The sequence below is a fragment of the Coregonus lavaretus genome (assembly GCF_964263955.1).
Source record: "Coregonus lavaretus genome assembly, chromosome: 40".
In the NCBI taxonomy this organism is placed as follows: domain Eukaryota; kingdom Metazoa; phylum Chordata; class Actinopteri; order Salmoniformes; family Salmonidae; genus Coregonus; species Coregonus lavaretus.
In genome coordinates, this window is record NC_140027.1 from 8,122,430 (window position 1) to 8,140,802 (window position 18,373).

General features: G+C 45.8%; 2 protein-coding genes across 2 annotated transcripts; both read left to right on the plus strand.

Annotated features, from left to right (window-relative positions):
• The first annotated feature begins 210 nt into the window (after window positions 1-210).
• Window positions 211-6,714, plus strand: LOC311113526 (T-complex protein 1 subunit delta). The gene is made up of 13 exons (XM_084156768.1): window positions 211-539; window positions 1,058-1,110; window positions 1,214-1,303; window positions 1,540-1,648; window positions 1,839-2,103; window positions 2,854-2,986; window positions 3,188-3,327; window positions 3,572-3,668; window positions 3,778-3,888; window positions 4,280-4,410; window positions 5,576-5,810; window positions 6,247-6,360; window positions 6,534-6,714. Exons 1-13 carry the CDS (start codon window positions 416-418, stop codon window positions 6,546-6,548), a joined length of 1,617 nt encoding a protein of 538 aa, XP_084012894.1. The 5' UTR covers window positions 211-415; the 3' UTR covers window positions 6,549-6,714.
• Window positions 6,715-11,338: 4,624 nt separating this feature from the next.
• On the plus strand, window positions 11,339-18,198 carry LOC311113375 (protein FAM161A-like; the record flags this gene model as incomplete). Its single annotated transcript, XM_084156583.1, has 7 exons — window positions 11,339-11,497; window positions 12,970-13,238; window positions 13,404-14,642; window positions 14,964-15,131; window positions 15,604-15,703; window positions 15,891-16,048; window positions 17,745-18,198. 7 exons carry the CDS (start codon window positions 11,339-11,341, stop codon window positions 18,196-18,198), a joined length of 2,547 nt encoding a protein of 848 aa, XP_084012709.1.
• Window positions 18,199-18,373: the final 175 nt, after the last annotated feature.

Genomic DNA, 18,373 nt, shown 5'->3' on the forward strand with positions numbered 1-18,373 from the left:
AGATTAATCTGTTGATGAGGGTGGATTTGATCAATTTGATCAACACCACAGGTCCCTTTAATTTTATACAATATCACTACCAGGACATTTACATGACTGTATATACATATTTATTCGTTAAAATGTACAATTAAACGCTAGTTCGATGCGCACAGTGCTCTACTAGCCCAAATATAACCCCGCATGGCAAATCGTCAGGCAGCTAAAGACGTCATATCAAGGCGCCGTCGAAATTGACAGGAGGGTCCTTTTTCTACAAGAGTCGTAACCGGTGGCTCTGGAAGGTTCTGGATGAAGCAGGAGATAAATCAGAATCTGAACCCATCTGAAGCCAAGCAGCCCCTTCCGTGTCTTGGGGTACATCTGTCCCCATCAAAAGTATTTTAGTAACATATTCCGACGGAAATAAGTAAGGATGCCTGAAGCAATGGCTGCACCGAAGATGCTGAGTGGTGGGATGAAAAACAAAGGACGTGGGGCATATGTGGACCGTGACAAGCCAGCACAGATTCGGTTCAGTAACATCTCCGCAGGAAAGGGTAAACTACAAATACAGAATTCGTATTTCATTGTTGGACGAATAAATAACTACCCCTAACGGTTGTGTTTGCCCCAGACAGTTGTCATACCATCAGCTGCTGCGACGACACTCCCTTTGCTAATGAATGAATGAATGCTACTGCTGGTTCAGTCTGGGCAGGGCAACCGTTAGCCACAAGTTGGTACCTAGTTAGTTAGAATCTGTTATAGAGCAAATCATTGTTCTTTACACCCTTCGTGCAGCCCCAAACACTGTGACTGGCATTAGTGCGCTATCTAGCAATCAGTGGCCAGATGATCGTCATTATTGTACCCTAGCTATGTGAGGACCAACAATTGACAAAATGAACTGTACTGATGTCATGAGCATCCATTTATGTACTCTTTAATCAATATACTATTTTGGGTTCTTGTCCCCCTCAGTAGTCAAGCAGTAAACATTGTCCATAAAAGGTATCCTAATGTTAGAGGGGCGGGTCGTCTTTGTGGAAGTAACAGATTTTTTTTGGTTTGACAGCTGTTGCTGAATGCATCAGAACCAGCCTTGGACCTAAGGGCATGGACAAAATGGTAATTAAGTGTAACCATTTACATCATCTGTCTTGACTTCTCTTCACCATCTCTCAAGGTTTGGTCATTTGTCTGTAACTAAAAGAGGAATTGATTCTTACAGATTCAGGATGGGAAGGGTGATGTGACCATCACCAACGACGGGGCCACCATCCTGAAACAGATGCAGGTGCTGCACCCTGCAGCCAAGATGGTAAGGTTCAAGAGAAAGGAGCTGGGGATATGTTCCCAAGTTTCTGCACTGTCATCTACAATTGTTGTGGCCCTTTGTTGAAATTTTGAATTACTGCTCTAACATCTGGCAAGGCACTGTCATTTGAGCTATAATTCAAAGCATCTTTGGTAACTTTCCTCTCTAGCTTCTATGTCCCTTTGAGAGATCACCAATATCAGGAGTTTGACGCTATGTTTTGCCTGTTTGTCTTTCAGATGGTAGAGCTGTCCAAAGCCCAGGATATTGAGGCTGGTGACGGCACAACCTCGGTGGTGGTGATTGCTGGTGCCCTGCTTGATGCATGCGGCAAGTTGCTTCAGAAGGGTAAGTGACGTGGAACCAATTGCATAGTTATCAAAAGGGCAAACCCAGCACCGTTGACACTCTCCAGGACCAGGCTTGCTGACCACTGGTTTACACTATAAACTCCTAGACCAGAATCTGTTATAATCTAACAGAGTCCCTGCATCCTAAAGCTTTAATACTAACTGCCTGTCATCTTCTTCTCCACCAGGTATCCACCCCACCACTATCTCGGAGTCGTTCCAGAAGGCGGTGGACAAGGGCGTGGAGGTGCTGACGGCCATGAGCCAGCCGGTGCTGCTGAGCGACCGTGAGACACTGCTGAACAGCGCCACCACCTCGCTGTGCTCCAAGGTAGTGTCGCAGTACTCCAGCCTGCTAGCACCGATGAGCGTGGACGCCGTGATGCGCGTCATCGACCCGGCCACCGCCACCGGCGTGGACCTGCACGATATCCACATTGTCAAGAAGCTGGGGTGAGGAGGGAGGGGAAGGGTGGTGGGTCCAGATTATGTGTTCACTACTGTAAATTGTTCTGTATAAGAGCGTCTGCTAAATGACTAAAATGTAAGTGTTTAGTTAGGATTACAAACAGGGTTGTTTGCAGGATTGACTTCTGGGTCATGTTCATTAGGGCACGCAACAGGAAATGTTAAAACGTTTTACTACGGAACATTTTCTTATTGGAAAAGTCCAGGTAGTCCCTCCCTTTAGCAGTTCCTTTTCTGCCAGCTGGTGCCTAATGAACATGATCCAGCAGTATACCATAGGCTACTAATGTAGGATCAGTGTGATGCCATACCTTTCCTAAAGCTTCTGACAGCTGCCAACAGTTGAAGGTCAGTTTGGATAGGCACATTTTCACTCCCCAGTTCTCTCTCTGTGGGGACGTGGACATGTCTGATGTGCCAGATCAATCTCAGGCGGTCAATTAGCAGAATGGCTCCACTTTGCTTTCCCTGCCAGTCACCTTCTGACAATGTATCACAACAAAAACATAATTGTGTAACCAGCAACAAATCAAAACTAATGTCCTACTTGAGTGTTTATCAATGGCTTGCGCATGGCTAGACAAATGAAACTGATCTCAATCGACAATGCAAATGATTGCACTTTTTCGTTAATGATTTTGCCTTGGTCCAAGAGCCTTTGTTTGGAATCAGCCAGGTAGACACTGCTGCCCCTGATTTTCCGCCCATAATAATGATCTGTGTGTTTCTCTGCAGTGGGACCATTGATGACTGTGAGCTGGTGGACGGCCTGGTGCTGACCCAGAAGGTGGTCAACTCCAGCGTGTCCCGTGTGGAGAAGGCCAAGATCGCCCTCATCCAGTTCTGCTTGTCCCCGCCCAAAACCGACGTAAGACCATCAGAATCGCTAACTGTTTATGTCTCGGTGAAATTGACTTCCATGTACGTCAGTCAGTGTTCTTGATGTTATGGTGGACTACTGTAGCATTTTATGTTACCCTCAATCATTTAATTTTCTTACAATTGTTTTGTTGTTATTTTGTCTCTCCATATGTGTTTATTTGTGGTCCCTCTCGCGTGTTGTCTCCAGATGGACAACCAGATAGTGGTGTCGGACTATGCCCAGATGGACCGCGTGCTGCGCGAGGAGCGCGCCTACATACTAAACCTGGTCAAACAGATCAAGAAGGCGGGCTGCAATGTCCTGCTCATCCAGAAGTCCATCCTCAGGTAACACCCAATGCATTACCGTCACATCACCGTAACGTAATCAATTCACTTTGGCCAATCGCCCACACAATATCTAGAAATGTATTTGTGAGAGTAATCAATAGAAGGGCAAGTATTGGCACTGTTATCATGTGTTCATCTGTATATTAGACTCTTCCCATAGGTGGACCTCTGTCTGCATCTCTATTTATGGATGACGTGAAGAGGTAGACATGGTTAAATGATAGTCCCACACTTCTTTCAGAGATGCTCTGAGCGATCTGGCCCTCCACTTCCTGAACAAGATGAAGATCATGGTGGTCAAGGAGATCGAGAGGGAGGACATTGAATTCATCTGCAAGGTAAAACAAAATAACATTCTATTGGTCTTGACTTTGTAGATCATGTTCTGCAACAGCCAAATGCTGACTGTTGAAGCTGAACTAACCTTGCCCCCCCCCCCCCCTACAGACCATTGGCACCAAGCCCATCGCCCACATTGATCAGTTCCTTCCAGAGATGATGGGCACCGCCGAGCTGGCAGAGGAGGTCAGCCTGGATGGCTCTGGCAAGCTGGTCAAGGTATGCTAATTCACTTCAACTAATCTCAGTCTGGCTCAATTAATCTCTCCAAGGCTTGGCTACGGGACTGCTTTCTTGCTTCCATCACAACTATGCGTGTGGCGAAAAGACTCGTCAAAATACCCATGTTTTATCCTAATGATAATACCCTTGTGTTATTTGTTAATGGTCATTGAAAACAGTGACGATTTTAGGGATTGCATGTAGCCTATGTGTATTCCAACCTCCATAAATGAAATTGTGAAAGTTCTTTGCTGTAAATGTTTGTTGTAATATCAATTTGAATGTTTTAGAAAAGCTTATTCTAAGATAACATTGGCATGTGTCTGATCTCCATTTCCCATTGAAAGTGAATTCATGCTGTTTCTCTCTGGCCTGTTCCTCTCCATAGATCACAGGCTGCACCAGCCCCGGTAAGACGGTGAGCATCGTGGTGCGCGGCTCCAACAAGCTGGTGATCGAGGAGGCGGAGCGCTCCATCCACGACGCTCTGTGTGTCATCCGCTGCCTGGTGAAGAAGAGGTACGGTACTGCAGCCATTCTGGTCAGCTGTCTGACCAACACCAACACTCTGTAGACTCATGCAGTGATAGATGTGTAATAATTACATAGAAAAGTAAGCCCCAATCCCTCTAAGCTTTGCCCACTCGTGGCTGTCCGTGTCACAAGTGGCCATTTCTGGGGGACAGAGCAACCCTCTCTTCAACCTGGGTCAGGGGCTTCACCCCTGGCTCTGGACCTGTTGAGAGGAACACACTCCTCTGAAGGACTACAACTACACCTAAAATGGCTGTGAAGGATGTGCACTTTGTCCTTTTAATGTGCTTAACAGATCTTTTTTTATTTTTTTTATTTAACCTTTATTTAACCAGGAAGGGCTCATTGAGATTTAAAATCTCTTTTTCAAGAGCGTCCTGGCCAAGATAGGCAGCACCAAGTCATTACAAAAAATTACAGACAGACAACATGAACAACTACAAGTAATCTTGTGATCAATCCCAATTGACCTTGACACCAACCATTTGATATTTCCGTTTTGATATCATCCAGTTTTGTCAGATCTAAAACGCCCTCTTTTATAACAGAAGAAAGAGGGAAAAGAAGTGGGTACCAAAGTATCTAAGTAAATACCAGCTAACCAGTCATTTGCTATAAACCATTTTCTATGCATTCAATAAATTCCTTGTTTGGTTAACTTATCTATGTCAGTGGGGTGCGTCTCAATCCTCGTATCCTTCACTCAATCTGCACTGATCTGAAAATGTAGAACTAGAGCTAGGACGATAAACCGAAAATTATCGACACCGACTATACCGACCACTTATCGTGGGCATTTTGTGGATATCGTTTATTATGATAAGTAGCCTATACTAGAGAAATGTGAAGTTTGACATTAAAAAAAGTTTGCTAATATGGGTGACTGTAAATAGGACAATTGATAGCTACATTTAAACTATTCGTTTTTAAAGGGGTAATACAAACTGTGGTTCACATTCATGTTGTAAATTTATTGTTCGCATATTAATAAAATCAATTTATTGCAATATGGATTTATGTCCCTATTGATCAGCTCTACCACATCCTATTTGATATTTGTTTTCATCAGTTTGTTTAACATCAGAATGGCGCAAAAGCCCATTTTGTTTAATCTCTTCACCTTGACTGATGCCTTTTCTCTTCCTCCCAGGGCTCTGATCGCCGGTGGCGGTGCCCCTGAGATCGAGCTGGCCCTGCGTCTGGCTGAGTACTCCCGCACGCTGCCAGGCATGGAGGCGTACTGCGTGAGGGCCTACGCAGACGCCCTGGAGGTGGTGCCGTCCACACTGGCCGAGAACGCCGGCCTCAACCCCATCTCCACTGTCACAGAGCTCCGCAATAGGCACGCCCAAGGCGAGAAGACTGCCGGGATCAACGTCCGCAAGGTACAGCCCTGCCACGCTCTCCTGAATTCTGTTTGATTTTATGCTTATTTTCACCCTGCCGTAGTTAGTTCTCAGGATGCAACGTTGAACATTCAGATTTAGAACAAATGTGATTGTCTCGTGAGGCTAGAGTCTCGCCTTGACGACACCTCATTGTCCTGGTGTACTAGAGTGCTCACAGTAAACGTATTTGCCTAGTCATTGACTAGTCCCTTGTGGGCCAGCCAATCACCAGCTCGGATACAGAACCTCCATTTTGACAGTTTTTGTCATTTAAGATTTACATTACTACAGTTGCGTACTAGATATGTGATTGTCTATCATGTAGAATAGGGAATTGACTCGTCTCCACTCAATACATCTATCTGCAACATTCTAAATGTTTCACCCCTGGTTAAACACCCTGGAGGTAACGATCTCCCCATTCCTCTCTCAGGGCGGTATCTCCAACATTCTGGAGGAGCTGGTGGTGCAGCCTCTGCTGGTGTCTGTCAGCGCTCTGACCCTCGCCACCGAGACGGTCCGCAGCATCCTCAAGATTGACGATGTGGTAAGTGACCAGACCACCCTATGGTGTCACTAGTGGAGATCTGCCATCTCATTCACCTGCATTATGTCTTGTATGCCCATTTTAGTATGGCACAACACTATATAAATTGAAAGCTCCCGCTTCACTTCAACTGTGTCCTTGTAAGGTAATACGTATTTCCCCTTGTCTTGCAGGTGAACACCCGATAAGGAGATTTGTCAATGTAGCAAGAACCCAACCTGTGTTACTGCACCTGCTTGTGCCACAAGGAGTCATAGGACTGGCTGCTTGCTAAGACCCGTATGTCCAGAAGTCCTCTGTAGTTGATGCGTTCTGTAATTTAATAAATGTTACTTCTTTTTTTTTGACACTCCATGTCTTGTCTTTGTGCCTTTTGTTTACTTCTTCCTTGGGCTCCCTCAGTGACTGACCCCACTGACAAGCAGTTAATCTTTAAATCTCAGGCTAGTGTCATGACACTAACGGCATGGTGTTAACGACAGGTGGTATTGGCAGTCAACTGTCAACCCTGGTTTGGGTAGATAAGATATCACCGTGAACCATTTACATCATTTAGCAGACGCTCTTATCCAGAGCGACTTACAAATTGGTGCATTCAACTTATGATAGCCAGTGGGACAAGCACTTTATTTTATTTTTTATTGTGGGGGAAGAAGGTTTACTTTATACTATTCCAGGTATTCCTTAAAGAGGTAGGGTTTCAAGTGTCTCCGGAAGGTGGTCAGTGACTCTGCTGTCGTGGGGGAGCTTGTTCCACCATTGGGGTGCCAGAGCAGCGAATAGCTTTGACTGGGCTGAGCGGGAACTGTGCTTCCGTAGGGGAGCTAGCAGGCCAGAGGTAGTGCACTTGTTTGGGTGTAGGGTCTGATCAGAGCCTGAAGGTAAGGAGGTGCCGTTCCCCTCACAGCTCCGTAGGCAAGCACCATGGTCTTGTAGTAGATGCGAGCCTCAACTGGAAGCCAGTGGCGTGTGCGGAGGAGCGGGGTGACATGAGAGAACTTGGAAGGTTGAACACCAGACGGGCTGCAGCGTTCTGGATAAATTGTAGGGATTTAATGGCACAGGCAGGGAGCCCAGCCAACAGCGAGTTGCAGTAATCCAGACGGGAGATGACAAGTGCCTGGATTAGGACCTGTGCCGCTTCCTGTGTAAGGTAGGGTCGTACTCTGCGAATGTTGTAGAGCATGAACCTACAGGATCGGGTCACTGCTTTGATGTTAGCGGAGAACGACAGGGTGTTGTCCAGGGTCACGCCAAGGTTCTTTGCACTCTGGGAGGAGGATACAATGGAATTGTCAACCGTGATGGCGTGATCAGAGTGGGCAGTCCTTCCCCGGGAGGAAGAGCAGCTCCATCTTGCCAAGGTTCAGCTTGAGGTGGTGATCTGACATCCACACTGATATGTCTGCCAGACATGCAGAGATGCGATTCGCCACCTGGTTATCAGAAGAGGGAAAGGAGAAAATGAATTGTCGTCTGCGTAGCAATGATAGGAGAGACCATGTGAGGATATGACCGAGCCAAGTGACTTGGTGTATAGAGAGAATAGGAGAGGGCCTAGAACTGAGCCCTGGGGGACATCAGTGGTGAGAGCACGTGGTGCGGATACAGATTCTCGCCACGCCACCTGGTAGGAGCGACCTGTTAGGACGCAATCCAAGAGTGAGCAGCGCCGGAGATGCCCAACTCGGAGAGGGTGGAGAGGAGGATCTGATGGTTCACAGTATCAAAGGCAGCGGATAGGTCTAGAAGGATAAGAGCAGAGGAGAGCCTCCGTGACAGAGAAGAGCAGTCTCAGTTGAATGACCAGTCTTGAAACCTGACTGATACTGGTCTGTAGCTGTTGACATCGGAGGGATCGAGTGTAGGATTTTTGAGAAGGGGTGCAACTCTCGCTCTCTTGAAGACGGAAGGGACATGGCCAGCGGTCAAGGATGAGTTGATGAGCGAGGTGAGGTAAGGGAGAAGGTTTCCGGAAATGGTCTGGAGAAGAGGGGAGGGGATAGGGTCAAGCGGGCAGGTTGTTGGGTGGCCGGCCGTCACAAGTCGCAAGATTTCATCTGGAAAGAGAGGGGAGAAAAGTCAAAGCGTAGGGTAGGGTAGTGTGAGCAGGGTGTCATTTGACTTAATAAATGAGGATCGGATGTCGTCAACCTTTTCAAAATGGTTGACGAAGTCATCCACATAGAGGGAGGAGGAGGAGGATTCAGCAGGGAGGAGAAGGTGGCAAAGAGCTTCCTAGGGTTAGAGGCAGAGGCTTGAAATTTAGAGTGGTAGAAAGTGGCTTTAGCAGCGGAAACAGAGGAAGAGAATGTAGAGAGGAGGGAGTCTAGTTTTCCTCCATTTACGCTCGGCTGCCCGGAGCCCTCTTCTGTGAGCTCGCAATGAGTCGTCAAGCCACAGAGCAGGAGGGGAGGACCGAGCCGGCCGGGAGGATAGGGGACATAGAAAGTTAAAAGATGCAGAAAGGGAGGAGAGGAGGGTTGAGGAGGCAGAATCAGGAGATCGGAGGGAGAAGGATTTAGCAGAGGGAAGAGATGATAGGATGGAAGAGGAGAGAGTAGCAGGAGAGAGAGGGCGAAGGTTGCGACGGCACATTGCCATCAGAGTAGGGGCAGAGTGAGTAGTGTTGGAGGAGAGCGAGAGAGAAAAGGATACAAAGTAGTGGTCGGAGACTTGGAGGGGAGTTGCAGTGAGATTAGTAGAAGAACAGCATCTAGTAAAGATGAGGTCAAGCTTATTGCCTGCCTTGTGTGTAGGGGAGGACAGTGAGAGGGTGAGGTCAAAAGAGGAAAGGAGTGGAAAGAAGGAGGCAGAGAGAAATGAGTCAAAGGCAGACGTAGGGAGGTTAAAGTCACCCAGAACTGTGTGGGGTGAGCCATCCTCAGGAAAGGAACTTGTCAAGCTCATTGATGAACTCTCTAAGGGAACAGGGATAGACAGACACATAGTTGACAGGCTACAGAAAAAGGCTACAATAATGCAAAGGAGATCGGAATGAAATGAACTAAACATCTGGGAAAGCGAGAGAGCGGGGCCTCCCTCACTTACGTTTCACTGAAACACTCAAATATAACTTTCCCAACTTCCACTTTAGAAATTATAATTGTTGTAAACTACAGCGGTTCAATGTTTTCTAGGAATAGACTCTAACTTAGTTTATTCAGCTAGCTAACGTGGTACAGTATTCCTTCGTGAAAACCGTCCAGGGCACCGAATCCTATGACGCCATAGCAACTAGCATGCCAGCCTCCAATAACACGGTTTAGCACCAATACTCGGTTACAACAAACCACCAGTGTGTTAACACGCCAAACAGATCATTTGTGTCCGTGTCTAACATTGTGTAAAGTTTTGGGTTAGTTTTGACAGTTTGAGTGAGTACTTCGTCAACTTATTCAGCCAGTTAGTTAGCTAGAATAGTTAGCATACTAGCTAGCCATTGCTCTCTGCCAACGAACCAACCCCTCCTCCCACGGCACGAAACACAGGGAGCGCCAAGCTAACGTTAACTAGTCACCCATGTCCCGAATTCCCTTGAACGTCTCTGGTTACCAGTTTGTAACAACAAAACAAAAATAAATGTAGGTTATAATTTACCCTTAGTAGCTACTGTTAGCCAGTTAAGTACATAAATCAATCTGTGGGTCATGCGCTCAACCTTAGTTTATTTTATGCCTATAAAAACCTTAGACTGAAAGTTATCAATTTAGAAATTGAATAAAGTGTTAGGATTAAGAAATGCCATGTTTTTGGCATGAATAATCTGGTGGGGAAATTACGGGAGCATTTTAAAGCTACTGCTAAAACTTGAATGTTGCATGTATACTGAACAAAAGTATAAATGCAACAATTTCAAAAGATTTGAGTGAGTTAGTTCATATAAGGAAATCAGTCAATTGAAATAAATTAACTAGCTAATTATGGAATGTTGTCCCACACCTCTTCAATGGCTGTGCGAAAGTTGATGGATATTGGCGGGAACTGGAATACGCTGTCGATCCAGAGCATCCCAAACATGCTCAATGGGTGACATGTCTGGTGAGTATGCAGGCCATGGAAGAACTGGAACATTTTCCGCTTCCAAAAATTGTGTACAGATCCTTTTGACATGGGGCTGTGCATTAACATGCTCAAATATGAGGTGATGGTGGCGGATGAAAGGCACGACAATGGGCCTCTAGGATCTCTTCACGGTATCTGTGCATTCAAATTGCCATCTGTAAAATGTAATTGTGTTCATTGTCCATAGCTTATGCCTGCCCATACCATAACCCCACCAGCACTCTGTTCACAACGTTGACGTCAGCAAACTGCTCGCCCACATGACGCCATACTCGTAGTCTGTGTTTGGACATACTGCTAAATTCTCTGTTGGAGGCGGTTTATGGCATAGAAATGAACAATAATTTCTCTGGCAACAGCTCTGGTGGACATGCAGTCAGCATGCCAGTTGCACGCTCCCTCAAAACTTGAGACATCTATGTCATTGTGTTGTGATAAAACGGCACATTTTAGAGTGGTCTTTTATTGTCCCCAACGCAAGTTGCACCTTTGTAATGATCATGCTGTTTAATCAGTTTCTTGATATGCCACACCAGTGAGGTGGATCCATTTCTTCGCAAAGGAGAAATGGTCACTAACAGGGATGTAAACAAATTTGTGCACAAAATTTGAGCGAAATAAGCTCTTTGTGCATATGGAAAATTTCTGGGAACTTTTATTTCAGCTCATTAAACATGGGACCAACACTTAATATGTTGCGTTGATATTTTTCTTCAGTGTAGTTTGAGGCAACTGGCTGGCCATGTTGGTCCGTTAACTCTTCACTTCCTGAAACAGCTAGTCACTTCCTTCACAACCACGCGACGCTGTTGCTCGGGAGAGCGCCTTCTGTGCTTTTGATAGCGTTTGCCAAGTAGTTGTAGAGTCTCTACTAAATTAAACTTTGACAAATAAAGCAGAAACAGGGGAAACAATGGCGAATGCACATCGCGCTAACGTCCTGGTTACCTCCTGTTTGAAAACGCCGGTAGACCCACACACCAAGGCTCCGTTGGCGTTGTACGAAAGGCAGCGAGCCCTTCCATATTCGTCAGCAGCTGGTCATATTCACAATAGAGACTACGAAAAAGAGGTAAAATATCGGCAGATTAGTTTTGTATTTGAAAACTGAGCAAAACAATCAAGAAATAATCTGAAATTATTGGATGAAATACATCATACTGGTGGACAGAGGACTGGAGCACCATCCAACACTTGCCAAGATGTCATTCATCCCACTAACCAATAGATCAATGTTATACCCTCATTCATTATGTTGATCTGGAGAGGAATGGAACACCAGTTGCACATAGAAACCCTACATGTTTTTTTTCTTTTACATTCATGGTTCTAAATTCCAAAATAGGCTAATTCTTTGGTCCTCCCTCATTGATCTGCTAGATGGCCTATTCATAAAACATATTGATCATACATTGCTACCGAACATCTAAATTGATGTAAGTAGGCCTAACTTATAGCCTATACAATCCTATGACACTGGATAGTGATGTAAATTAAGTGGAGATTCCATGAATTAATATTATCTTTAATGTCAGACTTATGGTAAAGATTGGGAGAATTCAGGTCAAGCATTTACTTATGTCGGTGGATTCTCATAAAATGTATGTTGTTCTCAAATGTTACTACTGAGATTTTACTGTTTTCAGGTCAACCTGCCTCTGTGGGAGGGGATTTGACCTGCATAATTTATTACTGGCCTATTTTTGGCTTGCCTCCTTTACTAGATTACACTGATGTCACAGTGCCAGTAATCCTAAATGCTTAATTTCCTTTGGACAACATTATTTCAAATCCCATTTTGTTTTCCTCACTGGACAAGGATCTGCCCTACATCTGGGCATCTCCAAATTGTTTTTTATTTATAAAGTACATTCATTTTGATCTGGCTTGTACTGTAATCAGTAGGATGCTCGTTAGAATTGCTTGTCCAAGCTTTAGACTTATTTTCTTAATATTTGTAAATGTATGATTTGATCTCATCCATTCATCACCTGAACAAAAAAGATGGAGATGGTTGGAGGCAGAGCAGCTAGTGTAACAGTTGAACACCCACTCCTTCCATTATCACCCACCTTCTGAGCGTGACCATATGGATAGGTCATCCAAACCCACAGAGCTGGGGATAATGAGCTTAGGCCTCAAGTAGCCATCTCATATTATGCTCTACTCTACACACTTCATATTAGGCCTATGCCTTAACCATCTACAATATGTCCAGTCATCAGTACTACTCTTAGATTTGTTGATGTTCTAATCTGATGTATGATGATACACTTCCATACATTTGGCATATTAACACATATTGGGCCACCCCTTCAAGAAATATCTGAAAGTCATAGAAATACAGGTGAAAGGCTCTTTCTTCCTTGCAGACACAATCCTATACCCTTTGCTTCCAATAGCTTACTGACCAATAGTGTCCTTTGTAGGCTACATTTATTATTTGTATGGAATGGATTCCACAGACACATGCTCCACAATCCGTGCACAACATAAATGTTTTTTGTTGCTTCATTTTCCTCATGACTTTCTTTAACTTTTCAGCTGCAGTATGACGACTCGGGGTCTGAGTACGGTGATGGGGATGCCCCCGGGAAGGGTAGCCCGCTGATGATCAAAGACTACCGAGTGACGGGGGACCACATCGACCTGCGTGAGTTCTACTTCTCCAACGAGGAGTACTACCGCAAGCTGGAGGAGCTGAAGAGGGCCCACCTCCGCACCATGGCCGAGCTAGAGGGCATGTACCGCAAGAAGCTGGAGCTCAAAGGCGCACCACCCTCAGAAAACGTGAAGGGGGCACAGGCACACAGGTGTGTTGTTGCTCTTGCTTGGAATTTGTTGTTTTTCTTAATTAACCACCAAGATAGATAGGGTAGATTATTTCTGCTCCTGGAGGGTGTACTGTACTCAGCGTCTACCATTTTTAACATGTCAATGAATATTCTAATGGTGCAAAGTCTTTGTTCGTTCACCAGATCGTACTTGAAGATCAGCCCCATGCCCGTGAGGCGTCTGAGGAAGGCCCACTCAGCTCTGGAACTGAGGAGGGGCTCTGGGCTGTCAGACACATCTGACGAGGAAGGTGCTGTCGACAACAATGTGGAGAAGGGTCTGCAGTCTTCCCCCAAAGAGCACATCAAGAACATGTGGCAGGACTTCAAGCTGTCGCCTCGCCAGCGCCACCCGTCCACATCCTCCCTCCAGAGTCTCATTGGGGGCCACAAGAAAGGCATCAAGGGTAAGGACCGGAAGCAAGGGCGCAAAGATGTCAAACACGAGCCTTGGAAACCCAGAGTGACCGTCCCCAAGCCATTCCACATGACGCTGCGGGAGAACCAGAAGCGCCAAAAAGGTGTCAAGACACGGTCAGAGATCGAGCTGGAGAACGCAGCCCTGCGGAAGCAGCTGGAGGAGCTGACCGAGTGCCAGCACAAATTCCGTGCCAGCTCCGTGCCCGCCCACGTGCGCCTGCCCCTCTACGAGGAGCTCCACGAACGCGACGAGGCGCGGCGGGCCATGCGCGAGCGCGAGCAGCAGCGTCTGTGCTCCACCCAGCGGCCCTTCAGTTTCCTGGAACGCGAACGTCTCAAGAGGGAGCAGAGAGAGGAGCAGCTCCGCAACCTCCAGCCAATCAGCCAGGAGAGAGTCCGACCATTCAGGGCCAAGCCCGTGCCCAAGGCGGTGTACGAGGCGGCGTCGGGCGAGCAACTGAAGGAGGAGCAGCTGTACCGTGCCATCAAGATGCAGATGAGGGCTCAGGAGCTGCTCCACAGCGCCTCAATGCCCCCCAGCATGCTGGCACGCCACCTCAGCGAAAGGAAGCGGGCCAAGGATGAAGCCAGGGGGGACACCGCTGGATCCGAGGATGACAACAGCGCCCCTTACAGGCCCAAGATAAACCCGGAGGTGCCCGACTTCGACGCCAGCTACAGGAGGTTCAAGAAGCAGCTGGAGAGCCGGCGCGACGTGAAGCCTTTGACGACGTGCAAGCCGTTTCAGCTCCGGACGTCACAGATCCCCTCGCACCGCGAACGCATCCTGGCCGACATCGAGAAGGAGCAGATGAGTCCCCGGGCCAAGCGCTGGCCTTATGTCAGCACAGCTGGGCCTGTCCGCTCACACAACTCTAGCCTCTGCTCCTCCCTCTCAGGCAGTCTGGAACAGCTGCCTGCCAAAGTCACCGATGCCAGCAAAAAACGCCAAGAGGCCGTGAGGTACTACCCACATAGAATAGCAATTGGCGTCTCCTTTTTAGACCAGCTAGTCAGAGCTTCAGAAGACCTTTAGTTGCTCTTTTTGGGAATAGTTATGTTCTAAAAGTTGAAACCCTTGTCTGTTGAATCCTGTGGACTTCCTATACCCTATGGACATCCTATACACTCCCAGCTCCAAAACAAGCAAATGCCCAACCTCTTGACATTATTACCCCCCTAGTCCTACTTCTAGTGCCCTTGGCATTTATTTTCCCTTTTGACAAAGTCCTTCCTCCACCCATGCCTTCCTGTCATCGATGACTGCCTTGCCTCCTTGAATAGAAAGGTGCTTGAGCAGAGAAAGAAGGCAGAGGAAGAGGAGGAGAGATGGAGTGAGAGGCAGAAGCAGAGAGTGAAGAAGCTCGCAAAGGTGGTCTCGAAGTGCGCCCAAGCCAACGACGCTCACGTGCCCCTCTCCCAGACCAACCAGTCCAAGCTCAAGCAGTTCAGGTACCCATAACATTACAATTATACTTGTAGCAACCAAGAAACTCACCCCACCTGAGACCAGTACGAGCACCCACTCCACAGCCCCCCCCCCCCAACAATTGATCTATCTGATGTCTGGGTCTTTTCATATGAAAATAATGAGTGGAATTGCAAACCTAAAGACTGAACGGAACATTGCCTCAATAGTCTCAATTGTGACTCTTTTTCTAGGATATTATTTTGAATAATATGGATGGATCTCTTCATTGTTTTATAAAATACATAAAAAACATACTAATGTGTGGATACCCTTTTGTTCCTTATCCCAATTTTAGTTTCACGTAATTGTTTAGGAATGATTTGCATATCAGTAACAGTAAGCTGCCGTTGTAAAAGTGATGTTTTTGTTGAATAGGTTAGGGTTGAGGGTTATTGTAGGACTGAGGGTTGTAGGATCACTGGGGTGAAAGGTTGCCTGTGTGTTTTCAAACAGGAAGCAGGACTTTCAGCGGAGGAAGGAGTACAAGGAAGAGATGAGGGAGATCCAGGAGAGAGTGAAGGGGAGGCCTCTGCTGTTGGAGCAGGTCGCACAGGTGAGCCTGAAACGGCCCACACACACGTGTGAGTTGTGGAGTGACATGACATGGGTTGCATTTCAGTAGTTATAAGTGGCTTCCTTTCCTCATCTCCTCACACCACTCATTCACACAATAAATATATAAACTATTTTCCCATCACTGGTCATGGTGTATGCTATTTTTCACTTCTGTCTGTTGACAGATGAATGCCAAACACGCTGCAGAGAAGCGCTACACAGACACCCTGCGAGGCTGTGGACTGAGTGAGGACTTTGTCAGTGGCAAGGTGCCCAAGTCCCAGTGGCCAGGTGGCCAAGAATCTGCATGCAGGACCTCTTTCTCCAGTGACTCCAAACAAAGGTAGACTTCTGGCTCAATGACAGTGAATGATACATTAATACTTCATTAGTCAAAATCTCTACAAAGACAATACAGTATCACATTGCAAACATGTTTTAGGCCTACTTCACCACCTGTGCTGTGGTCTTAGATCTTGTTTTCAGTATTATAGTCTTCGATGGTGATAAATAGTGAATAGACATATAATACATAACATATTTAACACAGTCGGAAAGTTCCTCATAATGTTAAGTTGCGTAATTCGAATCTGGTATCAGAACAGAATTTAACACTAAGTCACTGAATATATTCTCAGCTTTTTTATTAATATAATTAGTCAAGCGAATAAATATGGTAAATGCAATTTTCGTATATACGGGTTCACTGTAACACCTCTTTTAATACTCTGACAGAGATAGTTCCCGTTCAAATGGGGCCTGTCAGAGTAGAGGCTGAGCGTGGTTTAAACTTACTCAGCCTATCGTTGGCGCACAGGCTGGTCCCAGGCCCTTGGCGCTTCACTGTTGCCGGGCATTAGTTGTTTTTTGCAACTTGTCTCGAGAGTCAGCAACCCTCAGACATAGTTTCCTCTTCTTCATTGTTGCAATACACATGTCCTTGAGCGGTTTAACAAAGAGGCAGTGTGTGTGTGTGTCACAAGTATATCTCAGCCTCCCCCCTAACTGTTCCTCACATTAGTCACAGCTTGTTATGTTAAACAATCTATATCAGTACAGCACAAACCTATTATGTTTAATCATTAATGTATTCTTTTTAAGCTAGGCACCACATCTAATTATAAGAAAATAGATCCCAACAATAATCAATATAAATATTATTTCAAAGTAGTTGAGCCATGTGTAAGGGATAATCAATGAGGGGTTATGCATTCTTTGGAAAATAATGAATGACGTGGAAGGTGTGCATTATTTCCCAGAGAACGCATAGAGCCCCGAGTTTATTATCCCTTTTATACCATGGCTATAATTTAACACATTTACTAGCTAGCTACAGTAGTTGCCTTGGTAACCAATCAAACATACTTGCTTGTTTAGCTAGCCAAAACATCAGTTTAAGCGCAGAATAATTGATGCATTTACGAACGCTCAACACGGGTGGAATATGGCCGGTGTCAAAAACGTCATGAAATTGTTGCCAGCAGCACAGTTACAGTCACCAACGATCTGGGTAACATGAAAACAGCCTAACCAGCTCTGCTAGGGCGAGTAAAATGGTCAGAGTGAGGTGTTCTCTCATTTGTGTCTGGAAGTAGCTAGCTAACTTTAGCCAGTTGGGTGCTTGACTGCGGTTGTGAGGTCAGAACGCTCCTTGGCCAGAGCGTCCAGGTGTGCGCTCTGAACGCTCCGAGAGCGAAACGCTCTGAATTGACGAACACACAATCTGACAACGCTCTGAATTGACGAACGCCCAGAGCGCACTCTGGCAATCCATATTGAATTTACGAACACACCCTAGCTTGCTATCATAAAAAAAGAATTCAACAATGCCAATAATGTTTTCAATTCGACTTTTGCGTTCAAAAGCAGCTCAAACATAGAACATGTAAGAATGAACTAAAGCTATTGAATTCTACCTTGCTGAAATAATGCACACTCTAGAATGCCATTCAAGCCAATCAGAAACGAGTATTCAACAATACCGTGGTTTAAGAGTTTATCTTTTTTGTGTTAAGTGTTTATTAATTTTGTTTTCTCAGTGAAAAGGATGAGACAGATACACCGGCTATTTACAACATGGTCTTCCAGGATGACTACCCAGACGATTATGAAGACAGCTTTGCTGACCAAGAACAGGAAGGAGAGCAGGAGGCTGAGAAAGATGAATTAAAGTCCAAAAAAGAGGAAGATGAGGATGGAGGCCATGATGAAGCAGGGCGGGAGAGGGAGGACATTGGGCGTTATTCAGATGATGGAGATAACTCAGATGACCATTACTCAGATGACGATGACCATTACTCAGATGCCAGTGAGCATTACTTACCCCTGGAAGATGAAAAGAATGAAGGGAGTGACATCATCAAAAGGCCCAAGAGTTCCCAGAGCAGCCCAAGCTATAGAAGCGGCCAGCACAGCCGAAACAGTCAGAAGTCAGAGAGTGATGGGGGAAAAAACACAGCAATAGCAGACAAGAAAAGTGATGAGGATGACTGAAAAGTCAAAGGAGTGCATTTTCTCACAGGTAGGCAGTACTACCGTGTGCACAAACGTCTACAACACAGACACACAGTGGTAGAGATGCTTCTATTATAAAAAAGGCTAAATGTATTGTAGGATATCTATATACATACATAATGTGAAATTTGTAAATAAAATTGGTTAATTTCAT

Coding starts and splice junctions, on each gene's coding strand:
- LOC311113526 (XM_084156768.1), top strand. CDS start 416: ATGCCTGAAGCAATGGCTGCACCGAAGATGCTGAGTGGTGGGATGAAA. Junction 540..1,057: donor TAACATCTCCGCAGGAAAGG/GTAAACTACAAA, acceptor TTGGTTTGACAG/CTGTTGCTGAATGCATCAGA. Junction 1,304..1,539: donor TGCACCCTGCAGCCAAGATG/GTAAGGTTCAAG, acceptor TTTGTCTTTCAG/ATGGTAGAGCTGTCCAAAGC.